Source organism: Dendrobates tinctorius, unplaced genomic scaffold (assembly GCF_039654945.1).
Source record: "Dendrobates tinctorius isolate UK_male_01 unplaced genomic scaffold, ASM3965494v1 ptg000015l, whole genome shotgun sequence".
In the NCBI taxonomy this organism is placed as follows: domain Eukaryota; kingdom Metazoa; phylum Chordata; class Amphibia; order Anura; family Dendrobatidae; genus Dendrobates; species Dendrobates tinctorius.
In genome coordinates this window covers 39,863,880-39,881,693 of record NW_027361683.1, presented here as the reverse complement: position 1 = coordinate 39,881,693, position 17,814 = coordinate 39,863,880, and the positions used below count along the sequence as shown (strand labels likewise).

General features: G+C 50.8%; 1 protein-coding gene across 1 annotated transcript; it reads left to right on the top strand.

The window, feature by feature from the left end:
* Positions 1–79: 79 nt before the first annotated feature.
* GPATCH3 (G-patch domain containing 3) lies at positions 80–15,928 on the top strand. Its single transcript, XM_073563899.1, has 6 exons — positions 80–492; positions 9,582–10,000; positions 11,419–11,593; positions 11,925–12,103; positions 14,723–14,850; positions 14,987–15,928. The coding sequence occupies exons 1-6, from the start codon at positions 93–95 to the stop codon at positions 15,153–15,155; spliced, it is 1,470 nt and encodes a 489-aa protein (XP_073420000.1). The 5' UTR covers positions 80–92; the 3' UTR covers positions 15,156–15,928.
* The last annotated feature ends 1,886 nt before the right edge of the window (positions 15,929–17,814 follow it).

The window sequence follows — 17,814 nt, the reverse complement described above, 5'->3', positions numbered from 1 at the left end:
ATCACATGTCCGTCCATGTGGACGCGCTGAGTCTGCACCGATTATGAGATGGCGGATTACCACGTGATCGGATTCCAAGCTCTTCCATTAAGATGGTTGATGTTCCCCAACCAACATGGCGGCAATTTCCCACCGTCGCCAAGATGGCGAATAGTCACATGACTGCGCCTGGAAAGATGGCGGAAGCCAGTGCCCTGGTGGTGTTCCTAGTCAGCGGCATACCCCGCAGCTTTCGCTCTGTTGATCTGCGACATTATTTCAGTCAGTTCACAGAAAGCGATGGGTTCGTGTGTTTCCACTACCGCCACCGCCCGGAGCGGAGGGGATCCGCGGCTGAGAACTGCTCCACCTTCTGCTGCCCGGTCACCACAAGGCCGCACCGCGCCGGCAGCTTCGTGAAAATGTATCATGGGAAGCCATGGCTGGACCCGGGAGGGAATCAGGCTCCTGGGAGGTGTCTGATCCACAGAGTGCGCGACACTCCTGGCGAGGGTAAGTGAGGGTGGCTACTGGTGCGTGGGAGCAGTGGCGCGCGCGAGGGGGGAGTATGGAGAGAGCGGAGGGCAGTGGCGAGGGGGGAGTATGGAGAGAGCGGAGGGCAGTGGCGAGGGGGGAGTATGGAGAGAGCGGAGGGCAGTGGCGAGGGGGGAGTATGGAGAGAGCGGAGGGCAGTGGCGAGGGGGGAGTATGGAGAGAGCGGAGGGCAGTGGCGAGGGGGGAGTATGGAGAGAGCGGAGGGCAGTGGCGAGGGGGGAGTATGGAGAGAGCGGAGGGCAGTGGCGAGGGGGGAGTATGGAGAGAGCGGAGGGCAGTGGCGAGGGGGGAGTATGGAGAGAGCGGAGGGCAGTGGCGAGGGGGAGTATGGAGAGAGCGGAGGGCAGTGGCGAGGGGGAGTATGGAGAGAGCGGAGGGCAGTGGCGAGGGGGAGTATGGAGAGAGCGGAGGGCAGTGGCGAGGGGGGAGTATGGAGAGAGCGGAGGGCAGTGGCGAGGGGGGAGTATGGAGAGAGCGGAGGGCAGTGGCGAGGGGGGGAGTATGGAGAGAGCGGAGGGCAGTGGCGAGGGGGGGAGTATGGAGAGAGCGGAGGGCAGTGGCGAGGGGGAGTATGGAGAGAGCGGAGGGCAGTGGCGAGGGGGAGTATGGAGAGAGCGGAGGGCAGTGGCGAGGGGGAGTATGGAGAGAGCGTAGGGCAGTGGCGCGCGCGAGGGAGGGGGGAGTATGGAGAGAGCGTAGGGCAGTGGCGCGCGCGAGGGAGGGGGGAGTATGGAGAGAGCGTAGGGCAGTGGCGCGCGCGAGGGAGGGGGGAGTATGGAGAGAGCGTAGGGCAGTGGCGCGCGCGAGGGAGGGGGGAGTATGGAGAGAGCGTAGGGCAGTGGCGCGCGCGAGGGAGGGGGAGTATGGAGAGAGCGTAGGGCAGTGGCGCGCGCGAGGGAGGGGGAGTATGGAGAGAGCGTAGGGCAGTGGCGCGCGCGAGGGAGGGGGAGTATGGAGAGAGCGTAGGGCAGTGGCGCGCGCGAGGGAGGGGGGAGTATGGAGAGAGCGTAGGGCAGTGGCGCGCGCGAGGGAGGGGGAGTATGGAGAGAGCGTAGGGCAGTGGCGCGCGCGAGGGAGGGGGAGTATGGAGAGAGCGTAGGGCAGTGGCGCGCGCGAGGGAGGGGGAGTATGGAGAGAGCGTAGGGCAGTGGCGCGCGCGAGGGAGGGGGAGTATGGAGAGAGCGTAGGGCAGTGGCGCGCGCGAGGGAGGGGGAGTATGGAGAGAGCGTAGGGCAGTGGCGCGCGCGAGGGAGGGGGAGTATGGAGAGAGCGGAGGGCAGTGGCACGCGCGAGGGAGGGGGAGTATGGAGAGAGCGGAGGGCAGTGGCGCGCGCGAGGGGGGAGTATGGAGAGAGCGGAGGGCAGTGGCGTGCGAGGGGGGAGTATGGAGAGAGAGTGGGGGGGGAGTATGGAGAGAGAGTGGAGGGCAGTGGCGCGCGCGAGGGGGGAGTATGGAGAGAGTGGAGGGCAGTGGCGCGCGCGAGGGGGGAGTATGGAGAGAGTGGAGGGCAGTGGCGCGCGCGAGGGGGGAGTATGGAGAGAGTGGAGGGCAGTGGCGCGCGCGAGGGGGGAGTATGGAGAGAGTGGAGGGCAGTGGCGCGCGCGAGGGGGGAGTATGGAGAGAGTGGAGGGCAGTGGCGCGCGCGAGGGGGGAGTATGGAGAGAGTGGAGGGCAGTGGCGCGCGCGAGGGGGGAGTATGGAGAGAGTGGAGGGCAGTGGCGCGCGTGAGGGGGGAGTATGGAGAGAGTGGAGGGCAGTGGCGCGCGTGAGGGGGGAGTATGGAGAGAGTGGAGGGCAGTGGCGTGCGAGGGGGGAGTATGGAGAGAGAGTGGAGGGCAGTGGCGCGCGCGAGGGGGGAGTATGGAGAGAGTGGAGGGCAGTGGCGCGCGCGAGGGGGGAGTATGGAGAGAGTGGAGGGCAGTGGCGCGTGCGAGGGGGGAGTATGGAGAGAGTGGAGGGCAGTGGCGCGCACGCGCGAGGGGGGAGTATGGAGAGAGTAGAGGGCAGTGGCGCGCACGCGCGAGGGGGCAGTATGGAGAGAGTAGAGGGCAGTGGCGCGCACGTGCGAGGGGGGAGTATGGAGAGAGTGGAGGGCAGTGGCGCGCGCGCGAGGGGGGGAGTATGGAGAGAGTGGAGGGCAGTGGCGCGCGCGCGCGAGGGGGGGAGTATGGAGAGAGTGGAGGGCAGTGGCGCGCGCGAGGGGGTAGTATGGAGAGAGTGGAGGGCAGTGGCGCGCGCGAGGGGGTAGTATGGAGAGAGTGGAGGGCAGTGGCGCTCGCGCGAGGGGGGAGTATGGAGAGAGTGGAGGGCAGTGGTGCTCGCGCGAGGGGGGAGTATGGAGAGAGAGTGGGGGGAGTATGGAGAGAGAGTGGAGGGCAGTGGCGCGTGCGAGGGGGGAGTATGGAGAGAGTGGAGGGCAGTGGCGCGCGCGAGGGGGGAGTATGGAGAGAGTGGAGGGCAGTGGCGCGCGCGAGGGGGAGTATGGAGAGAGTGGAGGGCAGTGGCGCGCGCGAGGGGGGAGTATGGAGAGAGTGGAGGGCAGTGGCGCGCGCGAGGGGGGAGTATGGAGAGAGTGGAGGGCAGTGGCGCACGCGCGAGGGGTGAGTATGGAGAGAGTGGAGGGCAGTGGTGCGTGCGCGAGGGGGGAGTATGGAGAGAGTGGAGGGCAGTGGCGCGCGCACGCGTGAGGGGGGAGTATGGAGAGAGTGGAGGGCAGTGGTGCGCACGCGCGAGGGGGGGAGTATGGAGAGAGTGGAGGGCAGTGGCACGCGCGAGGGGGGGAGTATGGAGAGAGTGGAGGGCAGTGGCGCGCGCGAGGGGGGAGTATGGAGAGAGTGGAGGGCAGTGGCGCGCGCGAGGGGGGAGTATGGAGAGAGTGGAGGGCAGTGGCGCGTGCACGAGGGGGGAGAATGGAGAGAGTGGAGGGCAGTGGCGCGCGCAAGGGGGGAGTATGGAGAGAGTGGAGGGCAGTGGCGCGCGCGAGGGGGGAGTATGGAGAGAGTGGAGGGCAGTGGCGCGCGCGCGAGGGGGGAGTATGGAGAGAGTGGAGGGCAGTGGCGCGCGCGCGAGGGGGGAGTATGGAGAGAGTGGGGGGGAATATGGAGAGAGTGGAGGGCAGTGGCGCGCGCGAGGGGGGAGTATGGAGAGAGTGGAGGGCAGTGGCGCGCGCGAGGGGGGAGTGTGGAGGGCAGTGGCGCGAGGGGGGAGTATGGAGAGAGTGGAGGGCAGTGCGCGAGGGGGGAGTGTGGAGGGCAGTGGCGCGAGGGGGGAGTATGGAGAGAGTGGAGGGCAGTGCGCGAGGGGGGAGTGTGGAGGGCAGTGCGCGAGGGGGGAGTATGGAGAGAGTGTAGGGCAGTGGCGCGCGCGCGAGGGGGGGGGAGTATGGAGAGAGTGGAGGGCAGTGGCGCGCGCGAGGGGGGGGAGTATGGAGAGAGTGGAGGGCAGTGGCGCGCGCGAGGGGGGAGTATGGAGAGAGTGGAGGGCAGTGGCGCGCGCGAGGGGGGAGTATGGAGAGGGTGAAGGGCAGTGGCGCGCGAGGGGGGAGTATGGAGAGAGTGGAGGGCAGTGGCGCGCGGGGGAGTATGGAGAGCAGGGCTGGGGAGTCTGAGTCGGTGCTCATTTTGGTGGAGTCGGTATAAAATGGACCGACTCCTAAAATATACACTCACTGGCCACTTTATTAGGTACACCTGTCCAACTGTGTGTTAAGACTTAATTTCTAATCAGCCAATCACATGGCGGCAACTCAGTGCATTTAGGCATGTAGACATGGTCAAGACAATCTCCTGCAGTTCAAACCGAGCATCAGTATGGGGAAGAAAGGTGATTTGAGTGCCTTTGAACGTGGCATGATTGTTGGTGCCAGAAGGGCTGGTCTGAGTATTTCAGAAACTGCTGATCTACTGGGATTTTCACGCACAACCATCTCTAGGGTTTACAGAGAATGGTCCGAAAAAGAAAAAAAATCCAGTGAGCGGCAGTTCTGTGGCCGGAAATGCCTTGTTGATGCCAGAGGTCAGAGGAGAATGGGCAGACTGGTTCGAGCTGATAGAAAGGCAACAGTGACTCAAATTGCCACCCGTTACAACCAAGGTATGCAGAAGAGCATCTCTGAACGCACAGTGCGTCGAACTTTGAGGCAGATGGGCTACAGCAGCAGAAGACCACACTGGGTACCACTCCTCTCAGCTAAGAACAGGAAACTGAGGCTACAATTTGCACAAGCTCATCGAAATTGGACAGTAGAAGATTGGAAAAACGTTGCCTGGTCTGATGAGTCTCGATTTCTGCTGCGACATTCGGATGGTAGGGTCAGAATTTGGCGTAAACAACATGAAAGCATGGATCCATCCTGCCTTGTATCAACGGTTCAGGCTGGTGGTGGTGGTGTCATGGTGTGGGGAATTTTTTCTTGACACTCTTTGGGCCCCTTGGTACCAATTGAGCATCGTTGCAACGCCACAGCCTACCTGAGTATTGTTGCTGACCATGTCCATCCCTTTATGACCACAATGTACCCAACATCTGATGGCTACTTTCAGCAGGATAATGCGCCATGTCATAAAGCTCGAATCATCTCAGATTGGTTTCTTGAACATGACAATGAGTTCACTGTACTCAAATGGCCTCCTCAGTCACCAGATCTCAATCCAATAGAGCATCTTTGGGATGTGGTGGAACGGGAGATTCGCATCAGGGATGTGCAGCCGACAAATCTGCGCCAACTGTGTGATGCCATCATGGCAATATGGTCCAAAATCTCTGAGGAATGCTTCCAGCACCTTGTTGAATCTCTGCCACGAAGAATTGAGGCAGTTCTGAAGGCAAAAGGGGGTCCAACCCGTTACTAGCATGGTGTACCTAATAAAGTGGCCAGTGAGTGTATAATAAATTGGGTACAGTAGTTCAGTGCAGAATATGCTGAATATTTTTTCATAGGAATTTGGGAAAGTTATGAAATGTCCTATAAATGACTGTTCTATTCCTGATCTAAGGCTACATTCACACACAGCGTTTTTCCTGCGTTTTTTGAGGATACGTTTTTCAGCTGCAAAAGCAGATCAGCTTTTTAAAAAACCGCATCACCTGAGAGGTTTTTGAGCTCATAGATGTTTTCAATAGCAAAAGCAGATTAGAAATCTGCTCTTTCCATTTATCCAACATGTGAAGAAAGAGAAAAACGCGGACGGCACCGCTGTTACCATATAACTTCTGGTGGTGTGCGGTATCCGGAGCACTTAATGCTGGCAGCTTCGGTTGCTGGTCTGGAGAGCCACAATGCTGAATATATCCAAAAGGAAAGAGAGACCGCACTCCGTAAGCTGGTGAAGATATCGCTTGATTTATTGGCACATGTGGTACATGTCGGCCGGGGGAGTGATATCAGGAGGGGAAAAACAGCTTCCTTTTGGATCTATCCATTTTTCCATATCTGTCTATCCATATCTTATCTGTACCAAAAAGAATGAAAGCCGGGTAGCACACAGACTTTTTAGCACCAGTCAGGTACACCTCATAACTGCCCAAAAGGATGCCCAGGACAGGCATTGCTCATCTTCAGTAACACATCAACAGCAACTGATAGTTGGAATAAATAGACTACATTCATCACCAAATCTTCTTAAGGTGCAGGCTTCATTTTCAAGTGTAGGGGTGTGCAGTATGAGGTTCTGCAGCAGCTGAGGTGTGCAGTATGAGGTTCTGCGGAACAATATGAGGTTCTGCCCCCTCCTAGGTTTGATCCTGGCTTCGCCTATGGTGTGAATGTATCCTGAGGATCTAGGCTTTGTCTTAGCGGAGATAAGTCATAGTGTTTTTTATATGTGTGTGTATATATATATATATATATGTGTGTGTGTATATATATATATGTATGTATAGTACAGACTAAAAGTTTGGACACACCTCATTCAAAGAGCTTTCTTTATTTTCATGACTATGAAAATTGTAGATTCACTCTGAAGGCATCAAAACTGAATTAACATGTGGAATTATATAATTAACAAAAAAGTGTGAATGTCTTATATGCTAGGTTCTTCAAAGTAGCCACATTTTGCTTTGATTACTGCTTTGCACACTCTTGGCATTCTCTTGATGAGCTTCAAGAGGTAGTCACCGGAAATGGTTTTCACTTCACAGGTGTGCCCTGTCAGGTTTAATAAGTGGGATTTCTTGCCTTATAAATGGGGTTGGGACCATCAGTTGTGTTGTGCAGAAGTCTGGTGGATACACAGCTGATAGTCCTACTGAATAGACTGTTAGAATTTGTATTATGGCAAGAAAAAAGCAGCTAAGTAAAGAAAAACGAGTGGCCATCATTACTTTAAGAAATGAAGGTCAGTCAGTCCGAAAAATTGGGAAAACTTTAAAAGGGTCCCCAAGTGCAGTGGCAAAAACCATCAAGCGCTACAAAGAAACTGGCTCACATGAGGACCGCCCCAGGAAAGGAAGACCAAGAGTCACCTCTGCTGCGGAGGATAAGTTCATCCGAGTCACCAGCCTCAGAAATCGCAGGTTAACAGCAGCTCAGATTAGAGACCAGGTCAATGCCACACAGAGTTGTAGCAGCAGACACATCTCTACAACAACTGTTAAGAGGAGACTTTGTGCAGCAGGCCTTCATGGTAAAACAGCTGCTAGGAAACCACTGCTAAGGACAGGCAACAAGCAGAAGAGACTTGTTTGGGCTAGAGAACACAAGGAATGGACTTTAGACCAGTGGAAATCTGTACTTTGGTCTGATGAGTCCAAATTTGAGATCTTTGGTTCCAACCACCATGTCTTTGTGCGACGCAGAAAAGGTGAACGGATGGGCTCTACATGTCTGGTTCCCACTGTGAAGCATGGAGGAGGAGGTGTGATGGTGTGGGGGTGCTTTGCTGGTGACACTGTAGGGGATTTATTCAAAATTGAAGGCATACTGAACCAGCATGGCTACCACAGCATCTTGCAGCGGCATGCTGTTCCATCCGGTTTGCGTTTAGTTGGACCATCATTTATTTTTCAACAGGACAATGACCCCAAACACACCTCCAGACTGTGTAAGGGCTATTTGACCAAGAAGGAGAGTGATGGGGTGCTACGCCAGATGACCTGGTCCCCAGACCTGAACCCAATCGAGATGGTTTGGGGTGAGGTGGACCGCAGAGTGAAGGCAAAAGGGCCAAGTGCTAAGCATCTCTGGGAACTGCTTCAAGACTGTTGGAAGACCATTTCTGGTGACTACCACTTGAAGCTCATCAAGAGAATGCCAAGAGTGTACAAAGCAGTAATCAAATCAAAAGGTGGCTACTTTGAAGAACCTAGAATATAAGATATATTTTCAGTTGTTTCACACTTTTTTGTTAATTACATAATTCCACATGTGTTAATTCATAGTTTTGATGCCTTCAGAGTGAATCTACAATTTTCATAGTCATGAAAATAAAGAAAACTCTTTGAATGAGAAGGCGTGTCCAAACTTTTGGTCTGTACTGATTTTATATGTGTGTGTATATATGTATATGGATAGAGAGAGAGTGTGGAGGGCAGTGGCACGCGAGTGGGAGTATGGAAAGAGTGTAGGGCAGTGGCGCGCGTGTGAGGGGGAGTATGGAGAGAGCGTAGGGCAGTGGCGCACGTGAGGGGGGGTATGGAGAGAGTGTAGGGCAGTGGCGCACGCACGAGGGAGAGTGTGGAGGGGAGTGTAGGGTAGTGGCCCTAATATATATTAGATGTGGACCCGATGCTATCGCATCGGGAGGGCAGTTTGTGGGGTGTGTCCCGCCGCTGCCTGCCCACCCACGTACGTGCAGTCACAGCCGGCAGGAAAGACGGTGGTTTGAGGCCTGTGCTGGAAATGGGCTGCGGCAGCCACCAGAGGGCGCCCTCACCCCATCTCCAGCACAGGCTGCAAGCCGCAGTCTTTCCTGACGGCTGTGACTGCACGAAGTTGGGTGGGCTGGCGGGGGTCCAGCAGCGGGGAAGGGGGTCCAGCGTGGGTGTCCTGCTGGTGGTACTGTAGAAGGGCCTGGTACCACCAGCGGGTGCCATATTGGAATACCCATCACTTGGGTATTCCAATATGGCGGTCGGTGTACTTCCGGTGCGGAGCGGGGGATTTTTGGATTCGAGGGCGTCCGTACGGAAGTGGATGACGGACAATTTTATTCATGTTTCTTCTGCAGGGTGCAAGCTGGGTAATGTGGGGTGTCTGGCCTGTGCACATATGGTATAGGCAGCCCACCTGATGTAATAAGCTGTTATAGAGAGAGGCGCATCTCGTGTAATGGTGTGAATGGCACCCTATGCAAGCCTGTATGCATCTTGAATGCTAGGTAAAGCCACCCCTCGGATGTTTGGTGGGTTATATTAACTGGTTGTTTTATCAGTATGTTACACATGTGCTTCACCCTCTTGATCATGGGGGACTTGCTGCATCCTGCTGTGCATGTGTGTGTGGACATGGCTGCTTTTTTCTTTCAATGATGTCCGGATACAAAAAGGAAGTGGTGGAGGCTGGAGTCTATCTCGGGAACAGAGAGGCCTCTTTAATAGATCTCTGGTTCTGGAAATTGGTGGAAGTCCATGCAGCTGGTCGCCGCAACTTACATTTTTGCCTCAAGTGATTTCCTTTCTAAGCTCAGAATTGTTAATTGTAATGGTGGCCCCCGTTAGATTAAGATGGACAAACATGTCATTTTCAACACGACTGGGTGACTATCTAACGTGTGAAGAAAAGGGCCAAGCATGATAAATTGTGTCCCTGTGGGAAATAGTCCAGTGTTAGATGTGTCTACCAGTCTTTTTAATCCACATTCCCCATTAAAAATACATGAGCATTTGACCAACAGCTGTCCAATATGTGTGGGACAGATTCATATTAAGAAATTGTTTTGCCAGTTACAAAGCTTCACTTCTATCTATTCCTAGTACTTCATCGAGGCAGGTCCTTGTGAGACATTGATTTTACACTTCATTCAGTTGGGTAAAGGTTTATGGGGAAAACATGGATTTAAATGTGTTTTGTAATATATGTTACAATAATTGTTTGATTTTTCTCCCTCAGACCCCCTGATCTTCCCCTACAAGACTCGACGTGAGTTGCTGGGTGCCCGATGTTCAGTGGATGGAGAGAAGCATGTAACGTCAGCAGAGTTGCTCAGCATGTCGGAGCTTAATCCTCCAGCGCTCATGCCCCAAGGAAATGTTGGCACCCCCATGGGTGTATTCATGCAGCTAATACGAACATGCCGCTTGCCACCCAAGCTCATAACTCGACTGGGTCTGAAGTTTCGTCGCTCAGGTCGACGTTATAGCAGCGTCCCTTATGTTTATGCTTGCATGAAGATCTCAGAAAAGGAAGAGGGTGTGTACACTGCTAATGGGCATGAGATCAGTGAAGAAGGCAGTATTGGATCCAATGTGCTCGAATCAGACATTCCTAGACAAGAGAATGACCATGAGGAGCAATCTCACTCAGAAGATGTAAGTCCTGGAACTGCTGGCTCAAATGTCAAAAATAGTCTTTACTTGTTTAAATGAGAAATGCAACCATGCCGGAGACTGGGCCTTGCTCTGATTTTAAAACATCTGTCCACCTTTATTTTAGAAAAGGATCCAGCATGGTATTGAAAAAGACCTATAGATATATTTATTTACTGCCCCTCCGTACTACTGCCTGGGTCCTAGGCCAGTCTACCTACCTCCCCTTCCAATGGGATCTACTTTGGAATAGCCACAGCTGTGACCAATGTATCAGTACCGTGGCTAGTGATTGGCTGCAGCGGTCCTGCTAATATATGATTTTAGACCCATTTGCCATCAGGTGAATCTTAGTTTAGTACTAAACGATGTTCAGTTTAAAAGGTTTGATTAAAGGGGTTATCGGTAACATAACTGAAGATTTCCTTGTACTACAAGGCACAGCTCTCTGTACGGGTAAGCCACTTGCCGTGTTTAAGACGATTGTTATATTCAGGTGGATGGGACATGCAGTATTGAGCACAGTGCCCTCTGATTGTGGGTGTTCCAGATGCCTAACTTTAAAAGATGAAGGCATCGTCTAAGATTCATCAGTTGTCTTGAGAGCTGCTCTCTAAAGTTCATATATGATGATTTCATTTTGGTCACAAAGGAAAGATGTACTCCATGGACATGCTGGGTCTACCAGGAGAGACAGGTGCAGTCCTTAGTCACTAGTTATGAGCAGAGATGGAAGAATTGATTGGCAGGACTTCAGTCCACGTCAAGAACTAGTGACAGCTGGATGGGAGGCCTGCGAATCTCCTAGTCTCCTGCCATTCTCAGCTCTTCTTTTGATTAGCTGATCTGGCACAACGTGTGCATCACACCGCAAGTGATGACATTACGTCAGTCCAGCTAATCAAAGGAAGAGCTGGCAATGCCAGAGGAGGTAAGGGAATTTGGGGTCTCCTGCCCAGCAGTCACCAGTTACTGACCTGGCCAATGGACCGGAAATTGATTCTCACATCTTTAGTTATGAGACAAAGAATTGCTTTATGATTTTGGAAATCATTTGAGGTCAGTGGTCACAGACCACCAATGTAATCTTGTATTTACCTTTTAATAGCAAAAAGTGGCCACCACCACATCTATAACCTTAGAGTGCAATATCTGTCCAAACACTCGGTGTTACAAACAGAATATACACACGGAATGGAATTTGTATACACCTTGGGGGTATATTCAATAATTATACTAAAATCTTTATTACAACACTGACAAAGGCACCCACCATGATAAGAGTCTAACCAGCAAGAAAAGTAATGTTTGGAAAAGCTGATCCTCAATAAGGTTCTCCCCGTACAAGGTGTATCTCTAGCATATGGGAAGTTAATGTTCATTACATTTATGTAATCTATAGGGCTTTTTGTCATGAATAGGACAACGACACCTGTGAAGAATGGGAGCGTCATGAAGCTATACATGAAGATGTCACTTCACAAGAAAGGTCTAAAGAACGTTTGTATGAGGAAGAGATTGAACTTAAGTGGGAGAAGGGTGGCTCAGGACTGGTGTTTTACACAGATGCCCAGCTATGGCAGGAGCAGGAAGGCGGTAAGTTGAGGGCCTCGTCAAGCATAAAGGCAGAGTCTTGGTTTTCTTTTTGTTTTTTAGAATAATATAATTATATTCTGTCCTATATGAGTTATTTTCTGTCTATACTTTTCCTAAAAGCTTCTTAAATTCTGTCATCTACTACTAAAATGATTCCAGACTAGTTGCACAGATTCCACTACAAAGTGACACATTGCCAAATAAAGGTCCGCATTAACTGCTAGCTTTACAGATTTTCTTTTAGCTCACTGGGGCAAATTTACCAAAAATCTTCACCAAAAAAATGCCCTTCACCTTGTCACCATTCCCTTCTTCTTGTACATCTTCCCAGATTTTGATGAGCAGACGGCTGACGATTGGGATGTGGACATGAGTGAGTATTATGATCCTGGGACTGGAGATAAGGATGCTAAAGATTTTTTGAAGATGCGACTAGAGACGAGAAGACGAGAAGGCTTGAATACAGATGGGGAGAAACTTGACTTGGGTGGCTTTGAACGGTATACAAAGGTGAGAGCATCTTTCTGTTTGTGATAATTACTGCTGTAATGACGGCCGCAGTTTTTGAAAGACTTTCAAAAAACGGCACGTGTCATCCAGCTGACTGCTTAGTTTCCGCTTTTTCATTCAACTTTTTCTTTTCATTAGCTGTTAGTGATCAATGGGAAAATTACGTTTTAGAGGCGACCTTTAAAGGGGTTTTCCCACAAACAAGGTACATTTGAATCAATAGATCTTGGAATAATAATAATTTCAACAATTGGGGGTTTTGTTTTGTTTTTTAATGTTCCTGTGCTGAGATAATCTTATAAATATGCCCCTGCTGTATACTGTGTAATGGCCGTGTCTGACCATACAGGAACATGGTCTGATCATACCACAGCTCCTGGGCAGGGGAGGACACAAAAGAGAGGATACAGAGAGGACAGCATGGGATCACAGCTGATACCTTCTGTGAGGTAAAACATTAAAAAAAAAAAAACAAGCAGGGAAATGTTTTCCCTTACAAAAACAAATCAGCTGTGATCTCCTGCTGTCCTCTCTGTATACTCTCTTTTGCTTCCTCCCCTACCCAGGAGCTGTGGTATCATCAGACCATGTTCCTGCACAGATTAGACAAAGTCCACACAGAAGTGGATAATCCATATATATGTGTATGGCCAATAGTTGTCGATCCACAAGCATATTTGTAGCAAAAGGAAAACAGGAGTTTTAGAACAAAAACATAATAATTTTCATTGTCCTTTCTAAATATACGTAAGTATCATATAATTGAATAAAGTCATGAACGAAGATGACAAAAGACCTGGAGGTGACTGGTAGTGTAATTAGTGCAATCAATATAATGAAATCTGCCAAGCGCAGGCAAGAGATTTGATAGGCCAAATTAAACATAATAGTGCTAGGCTAAAGTTGCCCAAATGGCTGCCATAAACTTAAGCACAACGCATTGCTCAGACAAGTGTCAAAGAAAGTGCTTGTGCAAATTAAAGAGGTAGATTAAATTATTGCACCCTTACCCATGTTGGCAAGTCAGATGTCCCCAGGACCCCGACGCACGTCGTGTGTCTAGTATACAGCTTCCTCGAAGGGATGTTCCTGCAAAGTTGGACACGGCCATTACACAGCAGGGAACATTTATAAGATTATCTCAGCACAGGAATGTTTTATTTTAAACACATCTAATTGTGGAAGTTATTAGTAGTCCAAGATGTAATGAGTAAAATAAACGTTGAAAATTTTGTTCATGGAAAAAACCCTTCTAAGTCTATGTTCTACATAAACATTGTACCAGAATCTCTACATGTTAGCCTCTCTGCCCTGACTTAGTCTCAAAGCGGTATGAAGCATAACTATCATGCCTCAGGTCTATCAGCGGATAAAAGATGTACCTCTTTTGTGGTGACTTCATCTGCATGTAAACTGCCCACAATCTACCTCCATTTAAATGGAAGCTTTGTTTTGCCCTTCCTATGACAGCAGATCTTTTGGAGAATGAGGATACTTCCTTTTAGGACCTGCTGCAGTTCCAACTGCAAATTGGTGGTGCAAACCAGGGTGCCATCAGACTTCTACTGGAAAAATGCACTGTGTTAACACTCTTAGGGTACGTGCACACGCTGCGGAATCCGATGCGGATTAATCCGCACGGATTTTGCAAAAACCGCAGATAATCCGCAGGTCCAAAGACCTGCGGATTATCTGCGGTTTTGCCTGCGGTTTGGTCCTGCGGATTCACTATCTCCACAATGGTGGAGATAGGAACCCGCAGCGGTTTCCGCAGAAAGAATTGACATGCAATTCTTTCTGCGGATTCAAAACCGCAGCAAATCTGCGCGGTTTTTTCCGCAGCGTCGGCACAGCGTTTTTTTTTTCCCATTCAAATGAATGGTACTGTACACCGCAGCTAAAACTGCTGCGTGTCCGCGGAATCCGCAGCGTGTGCACACAGCCTTACAGTACTGTTCTCCACACATAATGATGACCTATCCTCATTCAAAGACCTCAAGCAGAGATCTTTACCACCATCAGATTAGCATGCCTGACTAGGGCTGAGCGTCAAATATTATTGGTTTGTTTGTATGTTAAGAAAATGAAACATGGCCACCTAGTATAGTCTGATCCTGCTGTAATACACCCAATTATCTGCAGGATGTGTGTAGGGACAAGAAGGGGCACAACAAAGTTTGGTCTGTTAGGCTGGTTTCACATTAGCGCATTTTATGCGCGCGCACGGCCGGGGGTAGCTCCGCCCCCGAGCCGGCTCTCTGCCCGGCGTGCCCGCCCCTTCCTTGTAGCGCCGCCTCCTAGCGGACGGCGGCGCCTGCGATCGGCGCACCCTATCTTTAGCATAGGGTGCGCCGATCGTGCGCAGGTCGTGCGCTAGTTGCGCTTTGACCTGCGCTGCGCACTTATGACGGTGCGCCGTGCGCGCCAAAATCCGAAAAGTTGGATTTTAGATACATTGGAGCAATAGAAAAAACTGTGCGCAAAAGTTGACCTGGCCTTTCAAAGGGTTTACATGTACCTCCTCACTCCAATACTGTGACTGGTTACAACAAATTCAGGGTTGGTGAACAGAAGATCTGAATTTTACTTAATCTTTCCGTATTGTGTATGTAATTTCAGGGAGTTGGGCGAAAGTTAATGGAGCGTCAAGGCTGGACTGATGGAGCAGGACTTGGTTCTCGTGGAGCAGGAATGCCAGAGGCATTGGAGAATGAAGGACAGCATCCAAAATGCAAATATGGCTTGGGGTAAGAGCCTAGTTTAGACGTGTCCCTCGCACTGCTTATCATGGTTCCCCACTTCTGCTATTCTGTAACTCCATTCAGAATTATTTGTGTTTACAACAGTTTGCTGATTTCTAGTTTGAAATTACTGTTTTTCTAGGTACCATGGAGAGAAATTATCAACTTTTTGTCCAAAACCAAAGAAACCAAAATATTGCATATCTACAGCGTACGATGACCCACGACAGGAAGACCTGGGGGACACATTATTGCAACGTCAGCCTTCTACGACTCTGAAACACCACAACTATAAGACAAGCTCGCTTTAGAAGTTAATGGCCAATGAATAGACTTTTCAATAAAGACTTAAGCCAGTATAACCTCTTTAAGATGGCCACCTCAAACTGGAGTATTGTGGGGTGTGAACAGTGCCTCGTTTAACTGCCGCATATTGTGGTAATAGGTTTCCTGCACTGTTAGACTCAACCCAGCCAAGACCTATTGTGCCATTTGGTTAACAGCAACTAGAACCATATGCAGTGAACTCAGAGGGAGTCTGCTGTGTTCATGAAGAGATTGATCCTTCATGCTCCCTTACCTGACAGGTACTGTATATCTGCCTGTGATCACAGTGGCCATCACTGATGAGGGGGATGTGCGGATTCAGGCTGACGCCGTCGTAAGTTTATTGCAGTCTGTCTTTGCTATTAACAGAAAACATTATTGGACCATTTAGTCTGATATTACAGCAGATCTGTATTTGAATGGGGCAGCACATCGTCATGACAGATCCACGTCACATGCTGCCTGGATTTTAGCAATGGAAAGAGAAGTACGGCTGATTAGGGCGCTCAGACCAAGACACACACTTGTTTTGGATGGAAGAGAAACTTCTTTACTTGGTCATTATGTCCTCACAAACTTTTCGGCAGTGAATGCACCTTCATCTCCTAATTTGTTTCTGGATTTTAGCAATGGACACTACTGTTTTTGAGAGATATATATTTATAAATGTGTATTCTGATAATTTATACAGTTTTGTGTTTATACACTACATTAGTTTTGTAGAAGCTGTTACTTAAAGAGAATCTGTTATGACCTTTTTGATATCTAATGTATGAGCAGCATTATACACAGTGTACACAGACAGCTGTCACTTAGTGGTATGGGCAGGGTTATACAGGGCTCATCATTTAGAGAGCTGCTAGATCTGCAGCGCGCAAAACTGATTTTATCAAAACGACAGCAAGCAGCTCAGTAAGTGACACATTGCTGAAATCAGAGTCTCAGCCCCTGTTATGCAAGTAGTTCTCTGGGATGATCAGCTAAGTTTTCCCCTGTTTGTCTCACCTTACCGTCTTTAGTTTATCGGAGACTGCCTAGTGCGCATCTCCCTCCCGTTCCTGATTCAGGGCTTCAGGTTCCGGCTCGGCGATTGGTGAGGAACCAATATAAGGACTCGGTAGGAGCTCTAGGGAGAGATTAGATCTAGCCTAGGGGTCTCCAAATTCCTTCCTTAGTGTCTGGGCCCCCTTCCCCATTTCCCTTTAGTTACACTTAGTTTTCCCTCACCGTGCTTGACATTATTACCTGCCTCACTGTTTAGAGAGAAAAAAAAACTGACGCGGTTCATTTGTGCATGTGTTTTGTGGGATTTTTTTTTTTTTCTTTCTCTCTCCCTTTGGAGATGGATGCAGTCACTGAGTTGGCTGAGCGACTACGCTGTCTGTCTCTGGAAGTGACTGATCTTCGTCGGGAGGTTCTGCAGCAGGTGCAAGTCGCCAGTGTTGGGGCCTCTGCTGCTGGGCTGGGTTGGCCTGAACCTAAGATTGCTCTCCCTGACAGATTTTCAGGAGGCAGGGACAAGTTTTTTGTGTTTAAAGAGGCCTGCAAATTGTATTTCAAACTTCGTCCCTACTCATCTGGCAGTGAAGAGCAAAAAGTAGGGATTGTGATTTCTTTATTGCAAGGAGATCAACAATCCTGGGCTTTTTCCTTACCACAGGACTTTGTTTGTCTCCAGTCTGTGGAGGGATTTTTTGGGGCCCTGGCACTCATTTATGACGACCCTGACCGAGTTACCCTGGCGGAGTCTAGACTTCGCCGCCTCCTGCAGGGAAAACCGGTCAGTAGAGTCATATAGCTCTGAATTCCGTAGGTGGGCAACTGACACAAAATGGAATGATGCGGCTCTTAAGAGCCAATTTTGTAAGGGTCTTTCTGAAAAATTAAAAGATGTTCTGGGTATGTATGAGGCTCCTGTGTCGTTGGAGGCGGCTATTTCACTTGCTATACGTGTGGATAGACGCCTTCGGGATCGGTGCGTAAGACCACTTTCCCCAGGTCCCTCTGGTGGGAGTCGTTCCCCTGTGTCCGGGGATCAGCCTGGCGGTGAACCTGTGTTGGGGAAGGAGGTAGAATCCAAGTAGTTAGGAGGGGCCGCCACCCCGTACTTCTCCGCTGAGAGTCGCAGGAAAAAAGGTGTTTGTTTTTTCCCTTCACCCATGACAGCACACCTGAGAGAGGGATCCGCCCCGCCAGGACAGGAACCTACTGAGATAAAAGGGGCGGCACCTCTCCCCCGCTTCAGTTGGGTTCCTGTCCTGGAAGGAAGCCCACTGTCGGTGATGCCTGTCATGGTTGAAGAAGAAAAAAAAAAAAGAGACCCAGGCCCGTCCCAGGGAAGAACAGGTGCCTTACCTGTAGCGCCGGCCGTCGGGTGCTGGAGGCACAGTCCCCGGTGTCCCCCTGGGCTCCGGGTTCGTGTGGGTGCAGGTGGGATCCCGGTGGCTCCTGGAAGCCCCCACCGCGCCGCCCTCACCTCACGCGCCCCCGCATCTCGATCCCCCAGGCGTCTGGCAGGGGAGAGACGCGGGCGTCTTCCAGCCACTGACGTCAGTGGCACAGAGGATTGTGGGTGCACCGGCTGACGTCAGCACAAGGCGACAGTGTCATGGCGCCAGGTGCGACGCTGGCTTTCTGAAGCGG